The sequence below is a fragment of the Ambystoma mexicanum genome, chromosome 1q (assembly GCF_040938575.1).
Source record: "Ambystoma mexicanum isolate Mex_15411 chromosome 1q, UKY_AmexF1_1, whole genome shotgun sequence".
NCBI lineage: Eukaryota > Metazoa > Chordata > Amphibia > Caudata > Ambystomatidae > Ambystoma > Ambystoma mexicanum.
In genome coordinates this window covers 829,595,522-829,617,661 of record NC_090922.1, presented here as the reverse complement: position 1 = coordinate 829,617,661, position 22,140 = coordinate 829,595,522, and the positions used below count along the sequence as shown (strand labels likewise).

Sequence of the window (22,140 nt, the reverse complement as noted above, 5' to 3'; positions counted from 1 at the left end):
AAGTAATGTGGGGTTCCCCAGAATTAGCGCTTTTTCCCAAATTCTCTTTTAACCTTTACATAAAACTACTACATGACTTTTAGGTCAATAAGGGTGCATTATTCCACAATTATGCGGACGACTTCCAGTTTCTATTGTAGCTCGCATGAAACACTTGAGTAGTCTCCAAGATCCATTTGACATTGTAGAGTTTGAGGCATGTTTAAAAAAAGTACACAAACCATAAGGTATACACAAATACACACAATAAATACATTTTATATATTTGTCTGTACCTTACTATGGTTTGTGTACTTTTCAAGCCATCTTTTGAGCGCCTGGGTACCAATTCCATGGGCGACGGTGCACGGTACAAATACCTTTAACATAAACATAGAAATATATAATATATTTCTAGGTTTATAAAAGATGGCTTGCATAGTACACAAATCATAGTAGGGCACGCATACAAATAAATAAATGCATGGTTTGTGTACTTTTTAAGGCCACGCCCATCCCGCAAGCCACGCCCCCAAATGAGGCCGCTCCTCCCTCAAGTTCTTACCCCATTTAAAGCCCTGGCTGAACAGCTACTGTTTGCTTAAATATACTATGCATTTTCCCATGCTTTGGTTGACAATTTATTTAAGTAAAACATAAATATCTCGGAGTGCAGGTCCCTGCGACCTGATGGCCGCCGCCAACAAGGCGCTAAAGGGACCTGTGCCGAAACATCCATGACAAAAGTGTTGCACTGGTGCCGCTTCTCCTTCGCCGCCTTCTTCTTCTTTCTTTTTCTTTCTTTTTCTTCTTTCTTTTTCTTCTTTCTTTTTCTTTTTTTCTTCTCCTTCTTTCATTCTTTTTCTTCTTTTTTCTTCCTTTCTTTTTCTTCCTTTTTCTTTTTTTTCTTTTTCTTTCTTTTTCTACTTTCTTTCTTTTTGTTCTTTCTTTTTCTTCTTTTTTCTTCCTCCTTTCTTTTTCTCCCTTTCTTTTTCTCCCTTTTTCCTTTCTTTTTTTAATCTTTTTTTCCTTTTTTCTTCTTTGGTCTTTGTTCTTCTTCGTTCTTCTTCGTTCTTCTTCGTTCTTCTTCGTTCTTCTTCGTTCTTCTTTGTTTCTTTTTTTCTTCTTCTTGGGTTGAGTATGTAGTCGTGGGTTAGTTTTCTTCCTGGTCTGTGTGGTCCTGTCACAGTAGGGTTGGTTTCACAGGATCTCCGCAGTGATGGCCAGCGGGTAGCATGGCATACTGATTTATAGCATCTTAATGTTGGGATTGTAGAGCCAGGCTGCCATCTAGCGGTTTTCGAGACATGCCAGTGAGATAATCTAGGTTCTGCATACCAAAGGATCTGTTTCCCTTTTAGCCATTTTAAGCATTTAGAATATATGTACATTGTTTGAATCAATCTTTTTCGGCAATTTGTGGCAAATGGACCGACCCACCCCCCAGCACGCCACGTTGCCCTTTGCTGCTGGGGTTTCAAAATTCAGATCTATTGCTAGAGTAATGTCTTATACATTAAAACCGGTATTGTGCTCTGTTTCAAAGTGAGCTATTCTATTAATTTGTGTAATATCCATTTCGGTGGGCCATTTTCAACCCGCCCTCCCTCTCTCCAATATCTGTCACCCTTCTAGTGCCATTTTAAAGAACGTTCAACACATTATGCAACTTTCTGCACAACGTTAATTTTAAAAGATGCTGTTTGAAATGCAATATATTTTGGTATCGGTTTTTGATCTATGTGTTTTTTAAACTGATGAGGCAGGATACCAAGATAAACGACCAGTTCAAAGTAAAAATGTTGTGCGACCTTTTTGATACCACCATATCAATGTTATTACAAGCTAATACTATTGTTAGGTAGTCAAGTTTGTACTTGATGTTAATGGGTCAGACCTGCTCTTTAATATCGGAATCCAGTTTTGCCAACCAAGCCCAAGCTATCATTTCTAGCCAAATTTGAATACCCAATGTCCTCTTGTTTTTGCTAATAAAGGCCTCCTACATACTGTGTAGGTTTTACAAAATGCAGGTGCCAGGATAGTTACACGCACCCACTGTTGTGCTTCTATTTCACCCTGCCGGAAAAGGCTTCACTGGCTCCCTTTTAGAGTTTGAAATATTTTAAGGCCCCTACCCTTGGCTCATCAGGCCTTGTCCGGTCCTGCTCTGGCCCAACTTTGAGAGAAGGTTAAATGGTGTCACGCTAGGAGAAATCTATGTTCCAAGGACAAACGTCCGATTTTCGAACCCTGCTTCAAATGGTTTGTGGGCTGTTACTGTCAGGTTGTGATAGTCCCACTCTTGCGTGCTGCCCAAAGTTCATAGGATTCATCCTCTGACCTTTTGTATGCATCTGAGAAAGGTCCTCTGCCGTGAACTTAATTTCCGTTGCAATTCCTGTTGATCTCTAGCACTGTGGTACCCATTGGGTCATAAGCGCTCTATAAATAAACAAATCAAATCTTGTCATGGCCGCTTAAATCAACAGCTGTCCATGTGACCTTGTTGGCGCGCTTGGGTAATCAGCATAGCTTAGCGTGCCTTTAGTGAGTTTTCGCCACTCACTTTGCCATAAACCCCTATTGTTAGGAAATCTTTTCTTTTTGCAGCTTTCTCACCTATTTCTGAGATCCCAGTTTATTTTGCAATCGCTTGTGGTGATCATGGACTCATTTTTGAGCAGTGTTTATTAAACTCTCTCCCTGAGTACCCTCACTTATTTTGGGGCCACTGATCACTTCCTAACCAGTGCAGTCAAGTTCTGTACTACGTTCGTATCCTTTTGGGTGTAGCACTACTACTTCCCTTTGTGGAATACTGCAGGGAAACCTTTCCCCTTTTTCTTTTTTAGTTTATTGATTCATTTTTAAGTGTAACATGTGTACGCTGGTACCTCCCTTAATCATTGTTGATGCATTATTGTGCCCCTATTCATTTTTGTGCTGGGAGGGAGCCATTTTACCACAATGGTTGTGTTTTTAGTCTGTCCTAGTGTTGGCCTGTCCTTTGGCCTTCTTTCTTCCTGGCATGGTCCAAAGGGATGTATAACTGTATATGATCATGCACATTCGCGGGCTGAGAGAGAGACGGAGAGCGACACACGCTGTCGAAGCCCAAATACATATTCCAACCAGGTAATGTCCTGGTTGCTGAGCTAATGGCTGTCCAGCGTTGGATAGCTACCCGTTTGAATGTCCCATGTCCTTCCCTTGGTGTGGTGCCTCATCCCAGCCCTGAATTTGACATATTAGGATAGAGGATCTGGAGCCATTACTGACTCGACCACTGGAGCCAAGAATTCATGGACAAACAGACTGCAGCAGGATGGTAGAAGCCTGCTGCTTAAACCTTCATTGGCCAAGCCAATCCACTCGCAATGAAGCTCTGCCCCTACTACAACAGGGTAGACCTGCACCTGGTGGCTCCTCCCTTGGATTAGTGGATTAATGAAAAAAACTGGTGTTTGCCCTAATATCATTTTGGAACAGTATCATGAACAATGGATGAGTAGGATAACGCATATACACGAGGAAAGAAGACAAGAAGCAAAAAAAGGATAAAGCTCCCATAGCCTATGCTACGTAACTTGAGTCATGATCATAAGGAAAGTAAGATGAAAGGTTTGAATGCAAACCAAACATTTAATAAAAAATAAAAATAAAAATAAAAAAAACAGAATAGACCTGCACCTGGTGGCTCCCTCCCTTGGATTAGTGGAAAATACTAGTCCCGAGTCCTGTACTGCTGTCCTCAACTCTGGGAATTCCAAAGAGTTGCTTGACATGTTCCACTTCCATGAAGCCCATTTCTGAGAAAACTGCAAGTACTATTACAAAGTATCATTTAAGTATCCGAGAACTGACTTAACTTGAACGCTGGAGGCGTTGATTATATGATAGGTGTTGGACTGGTGAAATGTGGTTCTAATGTGTTGGCTTGCCTTATGAAATAGGGTCTGTGTATAATTTGTAACTTCTTTGCCCCACCCCCCACCCCACGTTAGATTTTATTAGATTATTGTGTTGAACCTGTTTTAAAACACAGATTCTAAAGCAGGGCGCATGTTCTCCATGCATAATTCTTGCTAAATATATAAACGTTTTTCTGAACTCACCCATGTGGACATTTTAATGTGGGTGTGTGTTAATTGTACTTTGCAACAAAACCCTGATCTCCTCCAAGTATCAGTCTAAATGCTTGTCTGTGTTACCGACGTAGACCTAAGTTAATGTGTGTGGTACACCTTTACAGGTCCACCAAGTTTGGTTCCCAGAAACCTACACTTGTATTATATCTGAAAAACCAAACACCTATCTGGACCAGAAGACAGGGTCCCTCTGGTCCATGAGAAGCAGCAGGACATTATTGGCATAAGCAAGAACTTGGTCTCGCTCTTGACCTAGATACCTTATATGTCCTCCTCCTGACAGTTTCAACCCGCCCTCCCTCTCTCCAATATCTGTCACCCTTCTAGTACCATTTTAAAGAACGTTCAACACATTATGCAACTTTCTGCACAACGTTAATTTTAAAAGATGCTGTTTGAAATGCAATATATTCTGTGGAAAGTACTCCAGAGTGAAGTATTAGAGTAGTCGCGATAGAGGGCAGCCCTGTCTCGTCCCAAGCTGTAAAACAAGTCCTTTGTAGATGAGCTTGTTGATAGTACCCTGCGTTGTATCAGTGAAGTCCACAGACACTAAATCTAACCATACTTAGTGCAGCCGAACGGAGAACCATATTTTGCTACTGTAGTGTCTATGAAAATATTTCTAACCCACAGGACCCCAATATGTGGACAAAGATGGCGGCAAAAAAAACCTTTGCCCAACCCTTTTCCCACAAGACCCAGCCTCACTGTGGTAGGTGGGGTTTGGGCAACCTGAGCATAGTAAAGAATTGATCAGCTAAACAGAAATCTACGTGCCTCTGGGGCAACTCGGCAGTGAGATAAGGCAGTGCATGGGGGGGGTCTGGATGGAGTTCCGGGAGCTCTATCCTGCTGCAAGTTCATCTTTCATGCTGGAGCTTAATATCAGGCAGAGATATGTGCTTAGGCAGACACAGATGACTGTTGAAATAGCAGTGGGGGGGAAGGATTTTATGTAGGCTTGAGGGGAAATAATCCTGCCAATAAAACTAAGTGCAAGATGGAGTTCTAGTGGAACACGAAAACCAAGCAGAATGAGGCAGCTAATGGGGTGAAGTTGTCACGGGTCATTTATATTGTGCCCACTGTAAGCCAATTACAGTTGGATACATTCAAGGACCCTCTGGCGTGAATCTGTAATGACCTTACCACACCTAGATGTGAACATTGTTTGCATTTAATAACGTGGTTATTGCCATTAGGAGAGCGTTAGCCATGCATAAGGTGAAGAGAAAAACACTGAAGCATAGGAGGTGTTGTGAAGTGAAGAGACTTGCAGGGGCAAACAGTGGTTGGAGTGGTGATGCTACAGATCAAGGGCAATATGGGACCAAAAGGACAAGTGCTAATGTTCGTCCTCTGGGTAGTCTGGAGATTAGGATCAACCACCTGGGTGGGTGGAGACACGTTGGAATATCGATCAAATGTGCCCAACTGCTGTTTTCTCTGTTCACAGAACTAAAGCAGCCTCATGAGTAGCAATGGCTGCAGGACGATTTGACATGTGTGTTAGATGTTGCATTTGGATATCAGTAATTCTTCTGGCCTTTGCGTTCCATATCACATCAACGGGCCGGGCACTGAAAGAAATAACCCATATCCACCCACATTATTAAATGGAACAGGAAAGCCCTGAATGCTTCACATCTGGAACCTATCTGACCTTCCTTACATGCGAAGGTCCAGCTCCCGAAACCAATCTGGCTACTTTTTACTATGCATTGGTAAATCCAGGATATTCTGTGCTGAGTCCAAAAAAACACAAATCGTGCGCCCTGGCTTCAGTGTGAAAACTCATTACAGAAGGTTCACATCTAAATGGCAGAAATGGGATCCGGAGTTAGATGGAGAAACTTAAAGGGCTGCTATTTGTGGATTACAGATAAACAATGGTTCTCTGCTTGACAGATTAAGTATATTGTTCCTTGTACTCTGCTAGACAGATTAAGTATATTGTTTCTTGTATTTGTTTCCACTGGCGTGCAGTTCGCGAGGTTTAGGGTAGTTAAATGTGTTTTACCCACTGACAAGATGTGTGGGGTGGAGGAAGTCTTCTTTCACTGTTCCAATCTGGGGAACTCTAAGGCCCTACGGGTTGCAGGCTCATAGCATGCGAGTAGGAATGAGGACAATCCCACAGCTCGTCCCTATATACTACATGCATCCTATAGCAAGCTGCCCATGGCTTTCACTTGGTAGTAATGCTTCCAGTTTGCACTCTCCATTGCGGTTACAGTCTGCACTCTTTCCTTCATGGTGGTGTGGTCTGGAGCAGTGGGAGAACAGAGGGACATGAGTGAGGCCCCTCCCACTTGGGGCAGCTCTTCTCCTTTTTTAAATTTTGTTTAAAAAATGTTTGACCTCTTTATTACAAACCTTTCAAAGAAAACAGCAAAAAAGACTCATTCAACTATATCCATCCAACTTAACCAATCAAAACCATGTGCATCAAATGAAAAAAGGAAAGGAAAGAGAAAAAGGATAAAAACACTTAAACAAAATCTCAATTTCCTTACATCATTAAAACATTTTCCATACGTTTCAAGGCAGTAAAGATCATTGACAAGTTTTCCCCTATTAACAGCATAGTCCACCATTCTTCCGTTTTTAATGTTTTAAATTGGGCCGCAGAATCAGAAAGAAGATTCATTCTCAATGCAGTTAACTCGGGACATTCTATCAAGAGGTGTTTTATCTACTCGATTCTCCCTTGGGCCTTACAGTACCTTACAGTACCTATATGTCGGCCCTGTTGCATCAGATTTCTTCCTATAATTCAATACCTCCTTAGTTGGCAGGATGTTTAGCTTTAATCTCATGAATAAATCCCGATACTTACGGCTGGGGAATTTCGTGAGGTAAGCTGGGGCTTGATTAGCCATCCTGTCCCCTCTCCATCGCCAAAGCCATTTTGTATGTTAATCTTTTTGCCAATCTAGCCCCATAACCTATTTTTTTTACTTTTTTGGGATTACTCACCAATGTATCCCCAGTGATGTCTTGATTATTCAGTTCTTCCCTGCATTCTTGTTTCCAAGCGTCAAGGGTGGGCTCTCTACCCGTTTGATCTCTGTTCTTTAGAATTTCCCAGGGCCAAACAATATCCGATATAACTCTGATACAGTTTCAGATTTTTCCATAGAATGATCGACTCAATGGATTGCAACTCCAGTTCATATATTAATGAACGCAGTTGGGACACAATTCGGAAGCCTAAGTACTTTTTTCCAGAAGAAGCCTTCTGTTATCTCCCAGAATCTCGCAGGAAGGGAAATTGCTGTCTCAACTCCATACGCGAGAATGGGAATCACCTTCTGCTTATAGAAGGTTATCTTTGGTGCATATGAAACCTCCCCACATCTCTCTTGAAAAATCTGGGCTTGTGAGGCCAGAAGCTTACATTTAAGAGTTACTACTTCTATCCATTGTTTTTTCGATTCTACTCGAATTAATGACAACTCCCAAGTATGTTATTGATTTTACCCACTCCAGCTTTTCAGCTACCACACACAATCTAAATGTAGGTCTTTACTTCCCTTGCCCACTCGACAATGTCATTATCTTAATTTTTTGGACATTTATCCTGAGGCCATTTTCCTCCAGGAATGACATTAAATGCTTCAAACGACATTGCAAGTCAGAGTTTGGTCAATTAGCACAGAATCGTCTGCATACATTATCCATTGGAGCTCTTGTGCGTAAATCTTTGGTGGAAATGCATTGATCCCTTCCTGGGAGTCCTTCAGATCTGATAAGTAGAGGTTGAAGAGAGCGGGAGCCAACTGGCATCCCTGCTTCAAACCTCTTGAAGATGGAATTTTTTCTGGCAGGGTGCCCTCACTTGATATACTGGAATACCACAGTCCAGGTAAGGCTAAGGCCCCAACAACCTCCAGAAGGACACAAGGGCAATCCCAGGAGATATGTTTATCCCATAGTCGGCCTCTGGAGACACTGTCAAAGGCCTTCTCTAGGTCTATGAATGCAAGGTAAATGTTTGTTTTAGACTTCATTACCCTCCGTTTAAATACATTTAACAAGAAGAGATTCAAATTGGTGCCCACTCCTTTAATGAACCCCGCTTGCCTCATCAATATGTCCTGTTGATTTCGCCCACTCATTTAGGTGGTGCAGCAAAATTGATACAAACATTTCCCCAGCAAATACCAAAAGGCGATCGGGCGATAGTTGTTGGGATCTATCGCCCTTCTTAAAAATGGGGACTATTGGAGCTGTTTCCATGAGGAAGGCATTTCCTCTGCGATCAAGATGCAGTTAGAGAATGTAGCCGGAACCGCCCATTCTTTTGGGTTTTGCCGAAGAATATTATCAAGACCGTCTGGTCTGGCCGCTCGTGAGACATTTAGTTTTTTTATCACCGTCATCCCGGTCAGCCCACTTTCTAGGTTTCTTTTGTAGCCTTCTCTACCTCAGAAAATGGAGAGGAGAAATGTGACACCCACTTTGCCTCTTTTACATCTGCACCATAGTTGCCGCCTAGTGAGCATTATTGTTATTAACCATAAGGCCCTCCTATTTCTGTTGGCAAGTACTTTCAATAGAGCTTCCGCATCTGCCTGTTGTCACAATGCCCTAGTTGAGAGGAGGCAATGTTTATATTTTTGTCGCCTTTTATTTAGTAAGAGTAAATCTATCGGCCGACTCCAGGTGTTTTCATTTCCTCAAGTCCGCTCGATACACTCTATTCATCTCCCTCACTTCTTTATCGTAGCAATGCGTTTTGTTTACTGGATATCTAGTGTCCTTGTTTAGTTGGGTGCGGAAACTCATTGGCAGACCACCATACTCCAGGCCGGATTGTTGAGTTTTCTCATCTTGTCTGTATTGACCCACAATTTCCGCTACTACTCTAGGGGGAATTCTTAAGCGTGTCTCTGCATGATTTATTTCCACCTGCTCCCTCGTTTTGTTCTTAGGTTGAAAAGGCTTATCTAACCAAGACAAGGTTAGGAGGTGATGATCACCATTACCTAGCGGTGTTATCTTTAGTGAGGTACTAGATGTAAATACATTCCCTGATGCAAAGAAGTAGTCCAGCCCCTCCTCCTTTAGCCTTCTTGGGTAGGGTATCCAATGTCGATTGCTACCTCATCTATCAGCAACATCACACAATTTACAAGTTGCTCATCCCCAATTCTAGCGGGGTTCCAGTATACATTGATCACCACAAAAAAAACATGCAGTTGCATGCCCTGCCATATTCCATTTTATGATTGGCATTTGCACATGAGGGTTTGGATTTACTAATCTAATCACTTCCTAACCTTGTCCCAGTGTAATCAATGTTAAGAGTCCTGCTGAGGGTTTCCCCGCCTTCCCCTTCATGGCATAATTACTATAGACCTCATATCCGTGTCATATTGGGTCCGTAGTAAGCCATGTCTCCTGGAATCAAAGGATGTTATGTTGCTTTAGTATGGAGGCATCTTCATTAAAAAGATACATGAAGCCTCTAGTGTTCAGGAGTCAATCTTAAAGAAATTCTGATGTTCTTACTTTACTTTACTTACATTTATATTGGGCAACCATAAACCCATAGGTATGATGGCGCAGACAAGACCGATAAAGACTTGGAGAAGTCGGGAGATCCGGGATCGGAGAATTGGAACTAAGGTTCGGAGACTACTACTTGAAGAGGAAGGTTTTTAGGTATTTCTTGAAGTTGCTCAGGGCTACAGAGTTTCTCAGCTGACCTGGCAGGGTGTTTCAGAGAGCCGGCGCGGCGAAGGCGAAAGCACCACATTGAGCTTTTTGGTTTTAAATTTGGGCTGGTGAAGCAGGTTCTGATTATTGGAGCGAAGATTTCTGAGGTCGGGTTTTATTCCTATATACCTTTGTAGGTAGGTGGGCATAGTGCCCTTGAGGCATTTAAAGGTGATGACCATGAGTCTGAAGGTTATTCGTGATTCCACGGGCAACCAATGCATTGCACAACATGCCTCAGATACATGTGTCCTGTAGGCAAGTCCAGAAATCACTCTAACCGCTCCATTTTGAACCACCTGGAGACGGCTAATGGTCTTTTTGGTAGAACCTGCTAGTAGGCTACAGCAGTAATCTAATTTTGATCCTATGATAGCACGAGCGATGGACTCTGCATTAGGCTGAGAAATAAGTGGTCACAGGTGGGACAGCAGTTTAATGTAGTAGGTAGCAGAGGACACAGTACTGGCCAAGTAAGGCTTCATGTTGAGCGATTGGTCCAGAACCACCCCCAGAATCTTTACCTTCGGAAGAGTGGGGATTAGAGCGTCTCCCAGCTGAAAATGTTTATAAGCTGGGTCTAATTTAGCTAAAATGCTATCAGATCCCACAACCATAAGTTCCGTCTTTCCACGGTTAAGAGCAAGATTGTTCAACATCATCCAATGTTCAATGATGGTGAATATGCGGTTAAGTTCTCTTTCGTCCTGGTCATGCTGGCCCGTAAGAGGGATGACACATTGTGTGTCATCTGCGTAGTTAGAGAAAAGTATGCCCTCCTGGGCAAGGTGGGCCAAAAAGGGGGTCATGGAAATATTATATATGCATGGCGACAAGCTGGCTCCTTGAGGCACACCAAAATATATCTGGATAGCCGGGGCTATAGCATTGTTGGCGCATACTCTGCTGGATCGGTTGGATAAAAAGGAGAGTAGCCAATTAGTGGCGGCCCGCGAGCAGTTGGCTACCGACATAAGCGTTTCTGCCAGCATGGCGTGATCGACATGGTCGAATGCTGCCGATTGGTCCAGAGAAATAAGGAGAGAGACCTTCTGGATATCCAGTCTTTGGAGCAGTTGTGACTTGAGATCCAATAACGAGGTCTCTGTGCCAAAACCTTGTCTGAACCCTGACTGGAAGGGATTGAGGATGGGGTGGGAGTTAAAATGTTGAGCAATTTTAATTTAGGCAACCCAGTCCAATATCTTTAATAAGAATGGGGTATTAGTTATCGGTCTATAGTTAGTAGGTACGTTTTGATCCAAATTGGGTTTTTTCAGTAATGGGGTAACCCAAGCTTGCTTTATGTCATCTGGAACTGTACAATTCCTAAGTGAGGCATTATTTGCATATGGCCTGTACCAGAGTTGGGGGACATGTTTTGATGATAGTAGAGGCACATGGATCCCCTGTGCAGTTAGTTGCTTTAAGTTTGTTGATAATGGAGGCTAGCTCCTCCTCTGATATGGGTACGAAATCAAAAATAGGGATCTCTGTATCCCTAGTAAAAGTATTACTGACTATATGGGTGCACATTTTGTAGTGGATATGGATTCTCGGATACCATCCAGTTTATCATGGCATTCTGGAAATCCAAGCATCATTTTTAGTGATCGATACTACAGGTTCTGGAACAGCCTCTTGTTCTTTCACAATTTTAAATAGTTCCTTGGAATTCGAGGTTGTCTGTAAGATTCTGGAGTCAGGTATGATTTCTTGGCTTCAATGATAGCTCTTTTATAGTTGTTGGCAGCTTCTTTGTAGTTGGATAATGCTATGGGTGATTGATTAGTTTTCCAGATGTAGAATAACTTGAGGGAGGCAGCTTTCAGGGATTGAAGTTCAGAGGAAAACCATGGATTAGTTAGTTTCCTTTCTGATGATTTATTTTTGGTTTTCATGGGTGCGAGAGAGTCAGCTACCAATTTAAGCTAATTTTCTTTGAGAGGACGGCAATGTCGTCTGTCTCTAGAATATGTAAGGTCTGAGTAGTGAGAGCTTGTATTTTATCCTAAGTTAGGGAATTAGTATTGCGATATGAGATTGCTTCCGAGTGGACTGACTGGACTTTAGTGACAAAAGGTACAGTGATCGAAAAGTGAACAACATTATGGTCCGACCATGGACAGGGAGATACCGATACGTCATAAGGGCTATTGATGACTGCTACCCAATGTAGGGTATGTCCCAGGTTATGAGTAGGGGCTTGAACTATTTGTGTAAAGCCTAGGTCTGTGAATGATTGCGCTAGTTCAAATGCAGTCTGGTCATCTGGATGACCCAGCCAATAATTGAAATCGTCAAGCACTATAAAGCGGAAATTGGGTTTCAGTAATGGAAGAACATAGCTAGCAAGTTCAGTACCAAATTTGCCTAAACATGACGGGGGCCGATAGATAAAGGACAATATTCACAGTAGTTTTTCAGTTCATCCCTATTTTTATATGAAGGAAATCTGTTCCTTCCATAGAATGTCCCTTGATTTTCCAAGCTAGGAAAGATTTCCTTAAGATGTAGGCTTCCCCACCTCACCTCCTCTCTATCCTGTCTTCTTTTTACAGTTACTTGATGTGGGCAGAGGCTAGAGATCCAGCGAGCCAAGACCAATCCTGAATTGGCTCAGGAAGTGTCATGCTTTTACCCTCTTCTATGATCTTCCTCAGGCTAACATTTCTTCGCTTAAATGTGATTTTGAAGTTTGGTATTTGGGTGACCTTAGAGGGTAACACTTCTGATTTCCTTTTAGGGGTTGCTGATTCAGGCGTAAGAGGCCCCAGAAGGCCCTGGATCTTAACAGGTGTTTGTCTGGAGAGATCCTCCTCAACCTCCTGAATACTGTTGTTCAATCTATCCATTTCTCGGGCTGGGTGGGTTTCTGAAATTTTGAAACCCATTGGCAAAAAGTCGAAAGAGGCTTCCTTAAGAGAGATCTTAATCATGGCTGATGATAGTTGAAGAAACAACCAATCCATGCGGGACTCATGAAAAAATTGGATGATTTTATTATCCTCTGAGTGGACATTAGGCAGTCTAGGAGTGCAGTGTAGAAGCTTAAACACATTCTTCTTATTAAGAATCAAAACCTCCTTAGTGGGAATGATCCTCTCAACCATCACTGAGATGTCATAAATTGGGCCAGCAAGATCTTTCGGGGTATAAGTTTCAGACATATGTTTCCTTTTGCCGGTTGTCATTATCCCATCCATATTCCTTCCCCTCCCGGGTGGTAATTGTATCTCCTTTAAGATGGGAAGGAGGAGGCGCTCCTTAACTTCTCTGATCTTAATCATTTCAGTAACTGCAGGGCCCTTCAGGGCCAAGGAGCGTCTCTTTTTTCTTCCATTGTTTGGAACGAAGGTGTACATTATGAGAGAGCCGTAATGTCCTTGAAGGCGGAAGGACCCTTCCTCCGTATCTTATACTCGGCCTGGCAACCCGGAATCGGGGAGATGCCTTCCTCTGGTCGGGAGTGGGTTAAACCTTGTCAATTTGCATCAGTATCCTCCAAGCCCTCTGAATAAGTTGATGGATCCAATAGCTGGATTAGATCTATATTGTCCTTGTCTTGTTGTTCCTGGGGAATCAATCCCACACGGATAGCATCCTTTGTTGCTTGTTGTATCGACATATGAGCCCCCTGTCTTTTTTCATTTAATATTGGTGCCTTTTTGTTAGGTTGAGGAGTGGTCAAATTTGATTTGGGTTTGCAAAGTATTATGTTTTTAGTTTTCCTGCTAAAGTTTTTCCCTTTCACTGCATGAGTTGCTTTTTCAAATGTTGGAAAAGGTTTCCCAAGATTTGCTATCGGCAAGGAACTTCCTGCCTCGGTTTGGTCACTCCTATCCACCTCAGATTCCTCAGGGTCCAAGGAGTGAGTTGGCATGTCCATCTCTTTTCCGGTTGTGCATTCTTGCATTCTTGCATATGGGCTCTCTCCTTTTATCCTTAGTTCGTTCAACTCTAAGTCAGAATTCATCATCCAGGGCTCAATTATCTCATCGGCCTGTATAAGGGTAGCTCCGGGCACCACTGGGATTCTCCTCACTTCTTCATTGGCTTCTTTATTTTTTCTTGGGCCTAGGTATTGTCCTTTTCTTGGTTGTTCATTGGGCACCAAGTCTCTTTGTTGTCAGGCCCTTATCCACTTCAGCGCCTCAAGGACCGAGGCCATCAGAGTGGATTTGTCTGCGTCCTCACCCTGCGCTAGATCGTATAGCCGGTTCTGCCATTGATCTGTCAGTTCATCTTCTCTGTCAACTCGACTCTGTAGAAACTCAGAACGAGTTTTGAGTGAATATTTTCCAGTAAGGTCCGTTGGTCTTTTATAGATTCATTCATTGACTCATATAGCTTAATATATGGATTTAAGGAGACTGCCAAACCTGCCATTCTGGCATTTTGAATTTGGTTCAAGTTGGGAGGCAGCTCTTTTATGTTCTTTGGTGAAGAGGTGGAAATTCTCCTCTGAAGAGAAGTTGACAATTCCGAGGCAGATGATTGAGAGTTCTGTCGATTCATTCCTCCAAGTCTTTGTTCTTCATCTTCGTAGGTTGATCCTCCCCCCCCCCCCCTCATTAAGTTGATTGGTTATGGGTTTTGTGTTTTGGTGGTCCTCCCTGTATGATTGATGTGCGTCGCTCTTCTTCGGCTGATAGTTTAATTTCACCAATATAGGCGTAAATACTGGGGAGAGGAGCCTTTTTTTGCCATGAACCGCTCAACCTTCTTTTCCAATCTATTGTCGATTTCATATCCACAATATCCCGAGATAGTCGGCCCACTAGGCCCGAATGCTGATCTTCAAGCGTGTTAACATCTACTGGCTGGAATTGGGGCTTCAAGTTGTCTTTCGAGGATAGACATTTCCTGCCATTGAGGACTTGCTTGTTTGAAAGAGAGTGGCTCGGCAAAAACTTCCTCCAAATATAGAGATCCTATCTGTGAGTGGGCAACTAACAGTCCTTTGCCCTGCTCCTTCTATCCACTCAAAAATGTGCAGTAATAAGGAATTCCAGGTAGAGCCATTATAGAGGTTTACGGCATACTTGTGGCTCCCTCCCCACTTGCAGGAACCATGTCAACTTCCATTTCCAGTGGAATCCCTGCTTTTTGTCTCGAATTTTCAGGGGCGTCCCCAAGTATATGATATGATAGGTTATTTATAACGCGCTTAATACCCAGAGGTCTCTAAGCGCAGAACCGGGGATCGAACCTGTGGTGCGTTGTCGTCTTGCTTCCAAGGTGAGCACGTTGCCCCCGAGCTATCCTCCCGAGACAAGTATTGAGAAGTTATTTATATTACTGGCCATCAAGGTTCTCTTGAATTCTTCCTTAGTTAAAGCGTCCCGGTTTATATCCCCTCTGAGGCATTGTCACGTTTTGTGTGATCTTACAAAATCCCTCGTCAGTTTTTTTCATTGGAAATAACTTCTGGCATCAGGGAATGTGAAATATTTCAGGGAATAATACTGGGTATCTCCTGTGGTCCCACAGAATCTTCACAAGTCATCCTATTCAGAGTGGGCAGGAGGCTTGTATCCCTCATTGTGTACACCATGTTCACATTGTCCCGGATAACTCCTGTGTCCAGGGTTGGATTATCAGGCTCCAAGGAGCAAACATGTTTAACTCTCTTATGGACTTTCACTGCCTAAAGTGAGCCCATTGACACAACGCCAGCCATTGCGTCTTTGCGGGTAGCTGCTTGGACTATAGCAGCCTCTTCTCAGATTTTGACCTGGCGGCGTGTGGAACAACCTTTCGACATTGAGACCTTCCTTCCGGTATGTTTTCAGTCAATATAAATGAGGAACACCCACGGATCAAAATAAAGAGCGGGGCAATCTTACTTTGTATTTATGCTTGCAAGTCCTTTCGAGGGACGCCCGTCTCGTTTAAATTCGCTTTGAGCCGTAAGCCAGCGAAGACAGCAAAGACTCAGCTGATGACTCTGCTGTGCGCTCCAACCCCTGGCTGGGGTTATGTAGATAAACTCTTCCCTCTCACTGGCCGCAATAGAAAAAAGACTTCTCCACAGAACGACAGCAAAGACTCATCTGACGACTACACTCTCCTCTTTGACATATGTGATCAAATGTCTGTGGACCAATTATAAACAGCAGTTTGAAATGTGCATAGGCAAAGGCGGCTGAAGGGGCATGTGACTGACCTCTGGTCATTCTTAAGAAAATGCATGTTGTTCTTAGGTTTTCCTTATTGGATGTCCAAGGTAGTGGATGGTACTGGAACATCTGGCTAGCACTTTGAGAGGCCAGAATGCAGTTGTCATTTTCACCATTAGTGTCCTTTTATGGCGATTAAGCATCTACTCCTGCCCCAAAACATGCATGTCCTGTATTGTGCTAATTGGCATCTTGCACTCATTTTCATTTTGAGGAGGCCGATATGAGTTTTTAGGTTGTCTGCTCGTTCAGTTACAAATTTGAGGCCTCCCCTCAGACTTTCCAGCTTTAATCCTGGGGCACCCAAGGTAAATAATAAAAATATGGAATGCACAAGTGGATCGACTTATTTTGCAATTTGTATCGCACACCTAACCCGTAGGCATCTGCGCCTGTTATATTGGGATCTGGAGACTTTGTCTGTTAGGTAGGCCAGGGCTGACTTATGTAAGCATTTATGCCTCAAGGTGAGCGTTTTGAACACCATGCACTCTCTGGAAGCCAGTGGGTATTCCTTCTTGTAGAGATGTGAGAGTTTTTAGGAATATTTAGGACTGCTCTCAAGGTTGTGGTTTTGTATTATCTGTAGTTTTTTTGATGTTTTGGTTTTTGGTGCCAGCGTAGAGGGCATTGTAGTAGTCCAGTCTGGTCAGGATGAGGGCTCTGGCCAGAGTGATACAGGTGTCAGGTAACAGGAAGGGTCTGCAGGCATTGATCAGCTGATGCAGTGGCATTAACTTGTTTGGATAATGTAAGTTATGAGTCCAAGTAAAAACCAAGAGTTTTTACTTCTTTAGAAACCTTTATGAAGTTGCTGTCTATGTTGAAGGTTTTAAAGGAATCGTTCAGTTTATTAAGACGGAGTTATGAGCCTAGGAGGAGGAGTTCTGTCTTCTCGTCGTTCAGGGATAGACCATTGTGGGCCGTCCATGCTGGGATGGTTTGATAGATGGTGTTGAGGGTGTCTGAGTCAATGTCATGGGAATAAGGATTTGGGTGTCATCTGCATAGTTGGTGTAGGTGACATCCATGTCGTAAAATCAGTCAAAAAGGGGTTTAGTGAAAATGTTTTAAAGCGTTGGTGAGACACAAGAACCGTGTGGTACACCACATGTAACTGGGCTTGGTTGTGCTTCTGCGCTCGTGGGGAAGGCTCTCATTGTTCTGTCCGTGAGGAATGATTATATCCATTGAATATCTTTTGTTGAAAAGTGGGCCGCTGATGCTATATGTCTACATAGTATTTTATGATTGACCAGATCAAATGCTGCAGAGGTGTCGAGTAGGAGGAGCAAGGCTAATTTACCTTTCTCTTTGAACTCGTCCATTTGGATTTTCAAGTCCAGAAGTGCTGTTTCAGTCCCGTGTCTTGGGCGGAATCCTGATTGTCGAAGGCCAAGGAGGTTGTTGACTTCCAAGTAGTTTTGGATCTGGAGATATGCTACTCTATATAGTATTTTGAGTAGGAAAGGCACTGTTGTGATGGGTCGTTAGTTTGTCGGGATATTGGGGTCAAACAATGAATTTTTTAGTAACAGGAGAACCCAGACCTTCTTGAGATTAGTTGGGACAATATTGTTCTCAAAGGAGGCGTTGATTAGATTTTTAATGAAGAACGTAAGTTCAGGCAGACAGTCCTTGATTACCGCTGCTGGGCATGGGTTGCCCTTGACCCTTGTCAGTTTGAAGCTTGTGATGATTTTAAGGACTTCTGAGTTGGTGACAGCTGTGAATTCAAATTGTGGAACAGTGTTGTTGCCCAAGAGGGTAGGGGTCCTATGAGGTGGTTGGGCAGGATGCATGGTATTTTTTTTTTTTTATTCAATTTTAGTTTGTAGTAGCGTAATTTTATCAGAGTGCTTTCTGGATGTTAGTGTACCAGCTTGTGTCTTTGTTGCAGACCTCTAGTGGTAGTAGAGGGGCCTCTAATTCTCAGAGGATGACAAAGAGCTCCTTCGTTCCTGATTGGGGATTCGTTATTCACTCGTCGTAGGAGGTTCTATGTTCATTGATCGATGAGCTTTTTTTTTCTTTTTCTTATGGGTTTTTTCCCAAAAACATTTCTCAAACACTCAGCGAAAATGTTTTTGTTAGGGGTGGGGAAGGTGGGGGCGCGGGGGGGGGGTGTTTCGCGTCTGTTTGGCCATCTGGGGGAAGCACTTAGACTTGCGTCTACCTGGCCCCCTAGCAAAAGTGAGTGATTGAATTCAGACGAGCAAAAGACCACACATAAACTATGCAATATCATAAAACAAATGTCTCGTTATAGACCCTTTATTCACACTTTATATATACAAATAAACAAACATACACTTAGATATATAGCAATATGGATATAAGAAACATCACTGGACAGGAAGCAGAAGAAACCTTCATACTGGCCACCACAACACTGCTTAGTCCCTCAGCAGGTAGGCAAAGAGATCACTGGATCTAACGGGGTCTGAGGCGGAGCATCCTCCCTCTCAGCGAGACTGCATCACTCGAGGGTCCAAGTTCCAACTGTTTGCTGTTCATTGCGCTCTCCTTTATGGGGGCATTTCCCCGCCCTTCTCAGTTGTGTTCGCCTTGGTCGAAGAGCAGATCACAAGTTGAAGGCACAGAGGGTGGAAAAAACCAGTTAGCAGTGGAAAAACCCAGCGCCCCTCTCTTCGCATTCATTCCCAGAACCCCTTATCATGCACCTGCAGTATGCTACGACTCCCTTTCTGTATTCGTCCTTCAGTGAACAATACAATAACTATTCCCCACAGTGAATCCACTCGGCAATAATATTTGTGACCTTGCTCTGTTTTCGCTGCTGCTGGTTTATTCTGTGAGGCCCGTAGAAACGCATGTTTTATTACTGTGATGTGAGATGAGTGTCCAAAATGGCTGTGCATCGACGCCATGTTTTTCTGACTCGCATTTGTGCACAAGCATTACACTGGGTTCTTCCCAACACCCCCTTCCCTGTTAATTTTACACTATTCCCTACCCCTTATATGGCCTTGCCCACACCCCCATAGCTTTAGTTTTTTTCAACAACAAAATAATTAGGTGAAAAAAAACCTTGAGAAAATGACTGTTGATGAATAAAGGTTATACCAATAGATCTTTTGGCTTCTCTTATACACACCAAATGGCTTCTTATTGGAAGGATCACAAGATCCACAAAAGTAGACTTTTGAGAAATGTCTTCAACGCTCTAGCGAAAGTTGAAGATTTTAACTTTGCAAGTATTTGTGTGTGTGTGTGCGCTTCTTACCCGCCAAGCATCCCCATGTACTTGTTTTTTATTAATATTAACCTTTGCTCCCTAATTTTATCTTTTTCTCCCATTCTCTCAGGTCAAAGGCTCGCGACACCAAGGTGCTGATAGACGACACGGATGATGAGGCGTGCGCATGAGGTGCAATCCCTTTATGGGCCAGATGTATTGTGGAAGGCCCTCCTGAACTCCCCACACCGTCACTGATTTAATGCACCATCCGAGCTGACAGCAAGAAGATAAGTCACAAGCCTCACTAGGCTGAGCTTCCACTCCGGATCCTATGGACTCCAAACAATGGTCACTGTGTCGTCAACACCTGATTTTTAGGATTTTGTTGGGTTGTTTTGTTTCCTATTTTTTAAAAACGTGCTTAACATTAGTTGTCAATCAGAGAACTGTTGGAAAAAAAACACTTGGAAAGGAACAAAAACCAATGAAACAAAACATAGCGACTGGATGTCAGCGATTGCTTATGAGGGACAGGGACAAATGCCCCCCTGGGGCAGAATGGTGAGAGGACCCTGTTCTACTCCCAGTCTGACTGGATTGAAAACCGGACTTGTTTCTACTATTTGTTTATTGTTAAACTTTTGAGTGGTTGGGAACCTGTGCCACGTCTCCGTATGCCCGCGTGCTGGGAGAGCGCACTTTACGCAGGAATGTCTGCCACGGAGACACGTCTTCACCAGAAGTGGCTTCTCCTTCTGGGTTTCTTAAGAATGGTCGCTGCTGATGTAGATTTGTTTTATTTTCTGTACTGATCGCACACGATTCACATGATTGATGATACTGAGCTCCCACTTGCCCTGAGGAGGAGGGGTGATCAAAGGGGGACATAAGGCACGAGCTTATTACCACATCATGGGGAACTTTTCTCCACTTCCCAGTGGGGGCAGTGTGGGAGCAAAGGAGTGGTTTGCCCGCTGGGTATGGGCAGATAGCCCTTTTTAATGTGTTCTTTTTGTAAAGCCAAAGTTTGTTTCTTGTTTTTTTTTGTTTTTGTCTAGTTGCATCATTCAAACAATACAGGTGGTGGTGGGGCCGAAAGAAGGATCCAGGTTTCAAATCTGGACATGTATATCCTGTGTTTTCTCAAAATGTTGGAGAGGTTGCAGGCTCCTCCTCCCCACCACCTGATCTCTCTAGGATGATGCCTGAATTGCCATGCTATTTCAGAAATGATAAGGTGGACCCTAAGCCTGTAGGAATCCATCCTCGGCTCACAGTGCCAAATAATCGAGGATTGGGGTGGTGCTGGGAACCACCTATTCCTGCCCTACTATTTAAACCTGTCCCACTCCCCCTGCCCTTCGCACCCTTCTTTAAAATCTCTTCAAAAATGGGGAGCAGTGGAGATCTCCTCAGACTTTGTGACCCTAAAGGTCATTGTTGAGAGGTAGGATTTGTTTCCACCAGAGGAATAAACATGCAAAGGCTAAACAAACGTGGGGTTGTTATTGGGCATGGTGATGGTGTCTGGTCTGCGCCTACAAGGCCAACCACTGTGTGGGTGTCCACCTTGCCCCATCTCTTTGTGGTTTCAACTTAATCCCAAACGTTTCTGATGGTAATTTCTGAACTGCCTGTTGTGACTGGCACAGAGATGCAGGGGAACAGACACTTAGTGCTTGTGAGCGATTTGCCATTGTATGCTGCTCATATGTTAATGTGGGCTGTGAGTGTTTTGTCGTCTTGCCCCTTTTGCCCCCTTTCAAGGTTGAAACTTCTTAGGCATTGTTGGTGGTGTCTTTTATTACATAAAAGCTGCCATCCATACTGTTTTGATTGTGGGTGCCGTTAAGTTACAAGAATAATCATCACACACAAGTTGTCTGTAGGGGCACCAGCACAGTCTTCTGGTGTAGGCAGCATCTCATTGATAATTACCGACCAATTGTAATTATCCACAAAAAACATTGCAAGTGGTTGGGCCCCAAAATCATGAATCTACCTCATCTCTGTACAAGATGAGTAACCTCGCCTGGGCCTTCTACTGTCTTAGGAATATGCATCTTCAAAACCACCTCTGAAGTTTCTTGACCATCATTTTGTCGACCATCTGATGCGTCCTAAACACTAGGATTCTGCTACCATTTTTGTGTGTGCTTTTCCAGTGAGGTACAACTGAGCTGGCAGAACTTGTCACGATTGGGGACGCAATAAGACAGAGAGAACTGGCATGTGAAAGCTGCCAGAGACTAGACTTTGCTCTAAAAGTATTGCAGGTTACAAATGGCAGTAGCTAGAATTCAGTATCAAGGATACATCTTGCTTCACAGTAGGCATCCACATACGCAGTCCTTTCCTTTCAAGGGAAGCACATGAGAGGTGGGTGAAACTAGACCTTTGTTGCTCTTTGCTCATTGAGCCATTTTATTTATGGGACCCTTTTTTTCCTCTGCCAGAAAAGGAAGCCCACGACTTGTCCGCCAAATAAGAAAGACCCAGATTTTATTTGTAGAATATCTACTTCCTGCCCCAGTCCTCTGCCTTTTCTTTGACTGGCCCTGGTCATTCTTTATACATTGTCTGAGTTGCAGTGAAGTTAGAGGAACCAAGAACACAATGATATTTGTGTCAGAATTTAGAATGAGAGGGGGGTGGGGCGCCATTAAAGTGATTTCACAGCACAGTACTACCAGGTTTGGCCATGTACAAGGGCATCTCCATTCCCTTGCGGTTAGGTTTTTAAAACCTATGCATTTGCAGATCTGCCTACTCCCAACATACATGAGGTCACACACCTTTCTCTCCATGTGTGCAATCACAAGACAGTTGTCTTTGGACTCTATAACTCCATCTGTGTGCCCAGAAGGTGTATGTGAAATGCTTGCTTTGTGACAAGTAA

At 43.3% G+C, this 22,140-nt stretch overlaps 1 protein-coding gene across 1 annotated transcript in view; it reads left to right on the top strand.

Moving 5' to 3' along the window:
• XPR1 (xenotropic and polytropic retrovirus receptor 1) overlaps positions 1–20,736 on the top strand; it is a 1,026,978-nt gene extending 1,006,242 nt beyond the window's left edge. Inside the window, exon 15 of the mRNA XM_069641450.1 lies at positions 19,369–20,736. Coding sequence (XP_069497551.1) covers positions 19,369–19,429 — 61 coding nt within the window. The 3' untranslated portion in view covers positions 19,430–20,736. The remainder of the gene's footprint in view (positions 1–19,368) is intronic.
• The last annotated feature ends 1,404 nt before the right edge of the window (positions 20,737–22,140 follow it).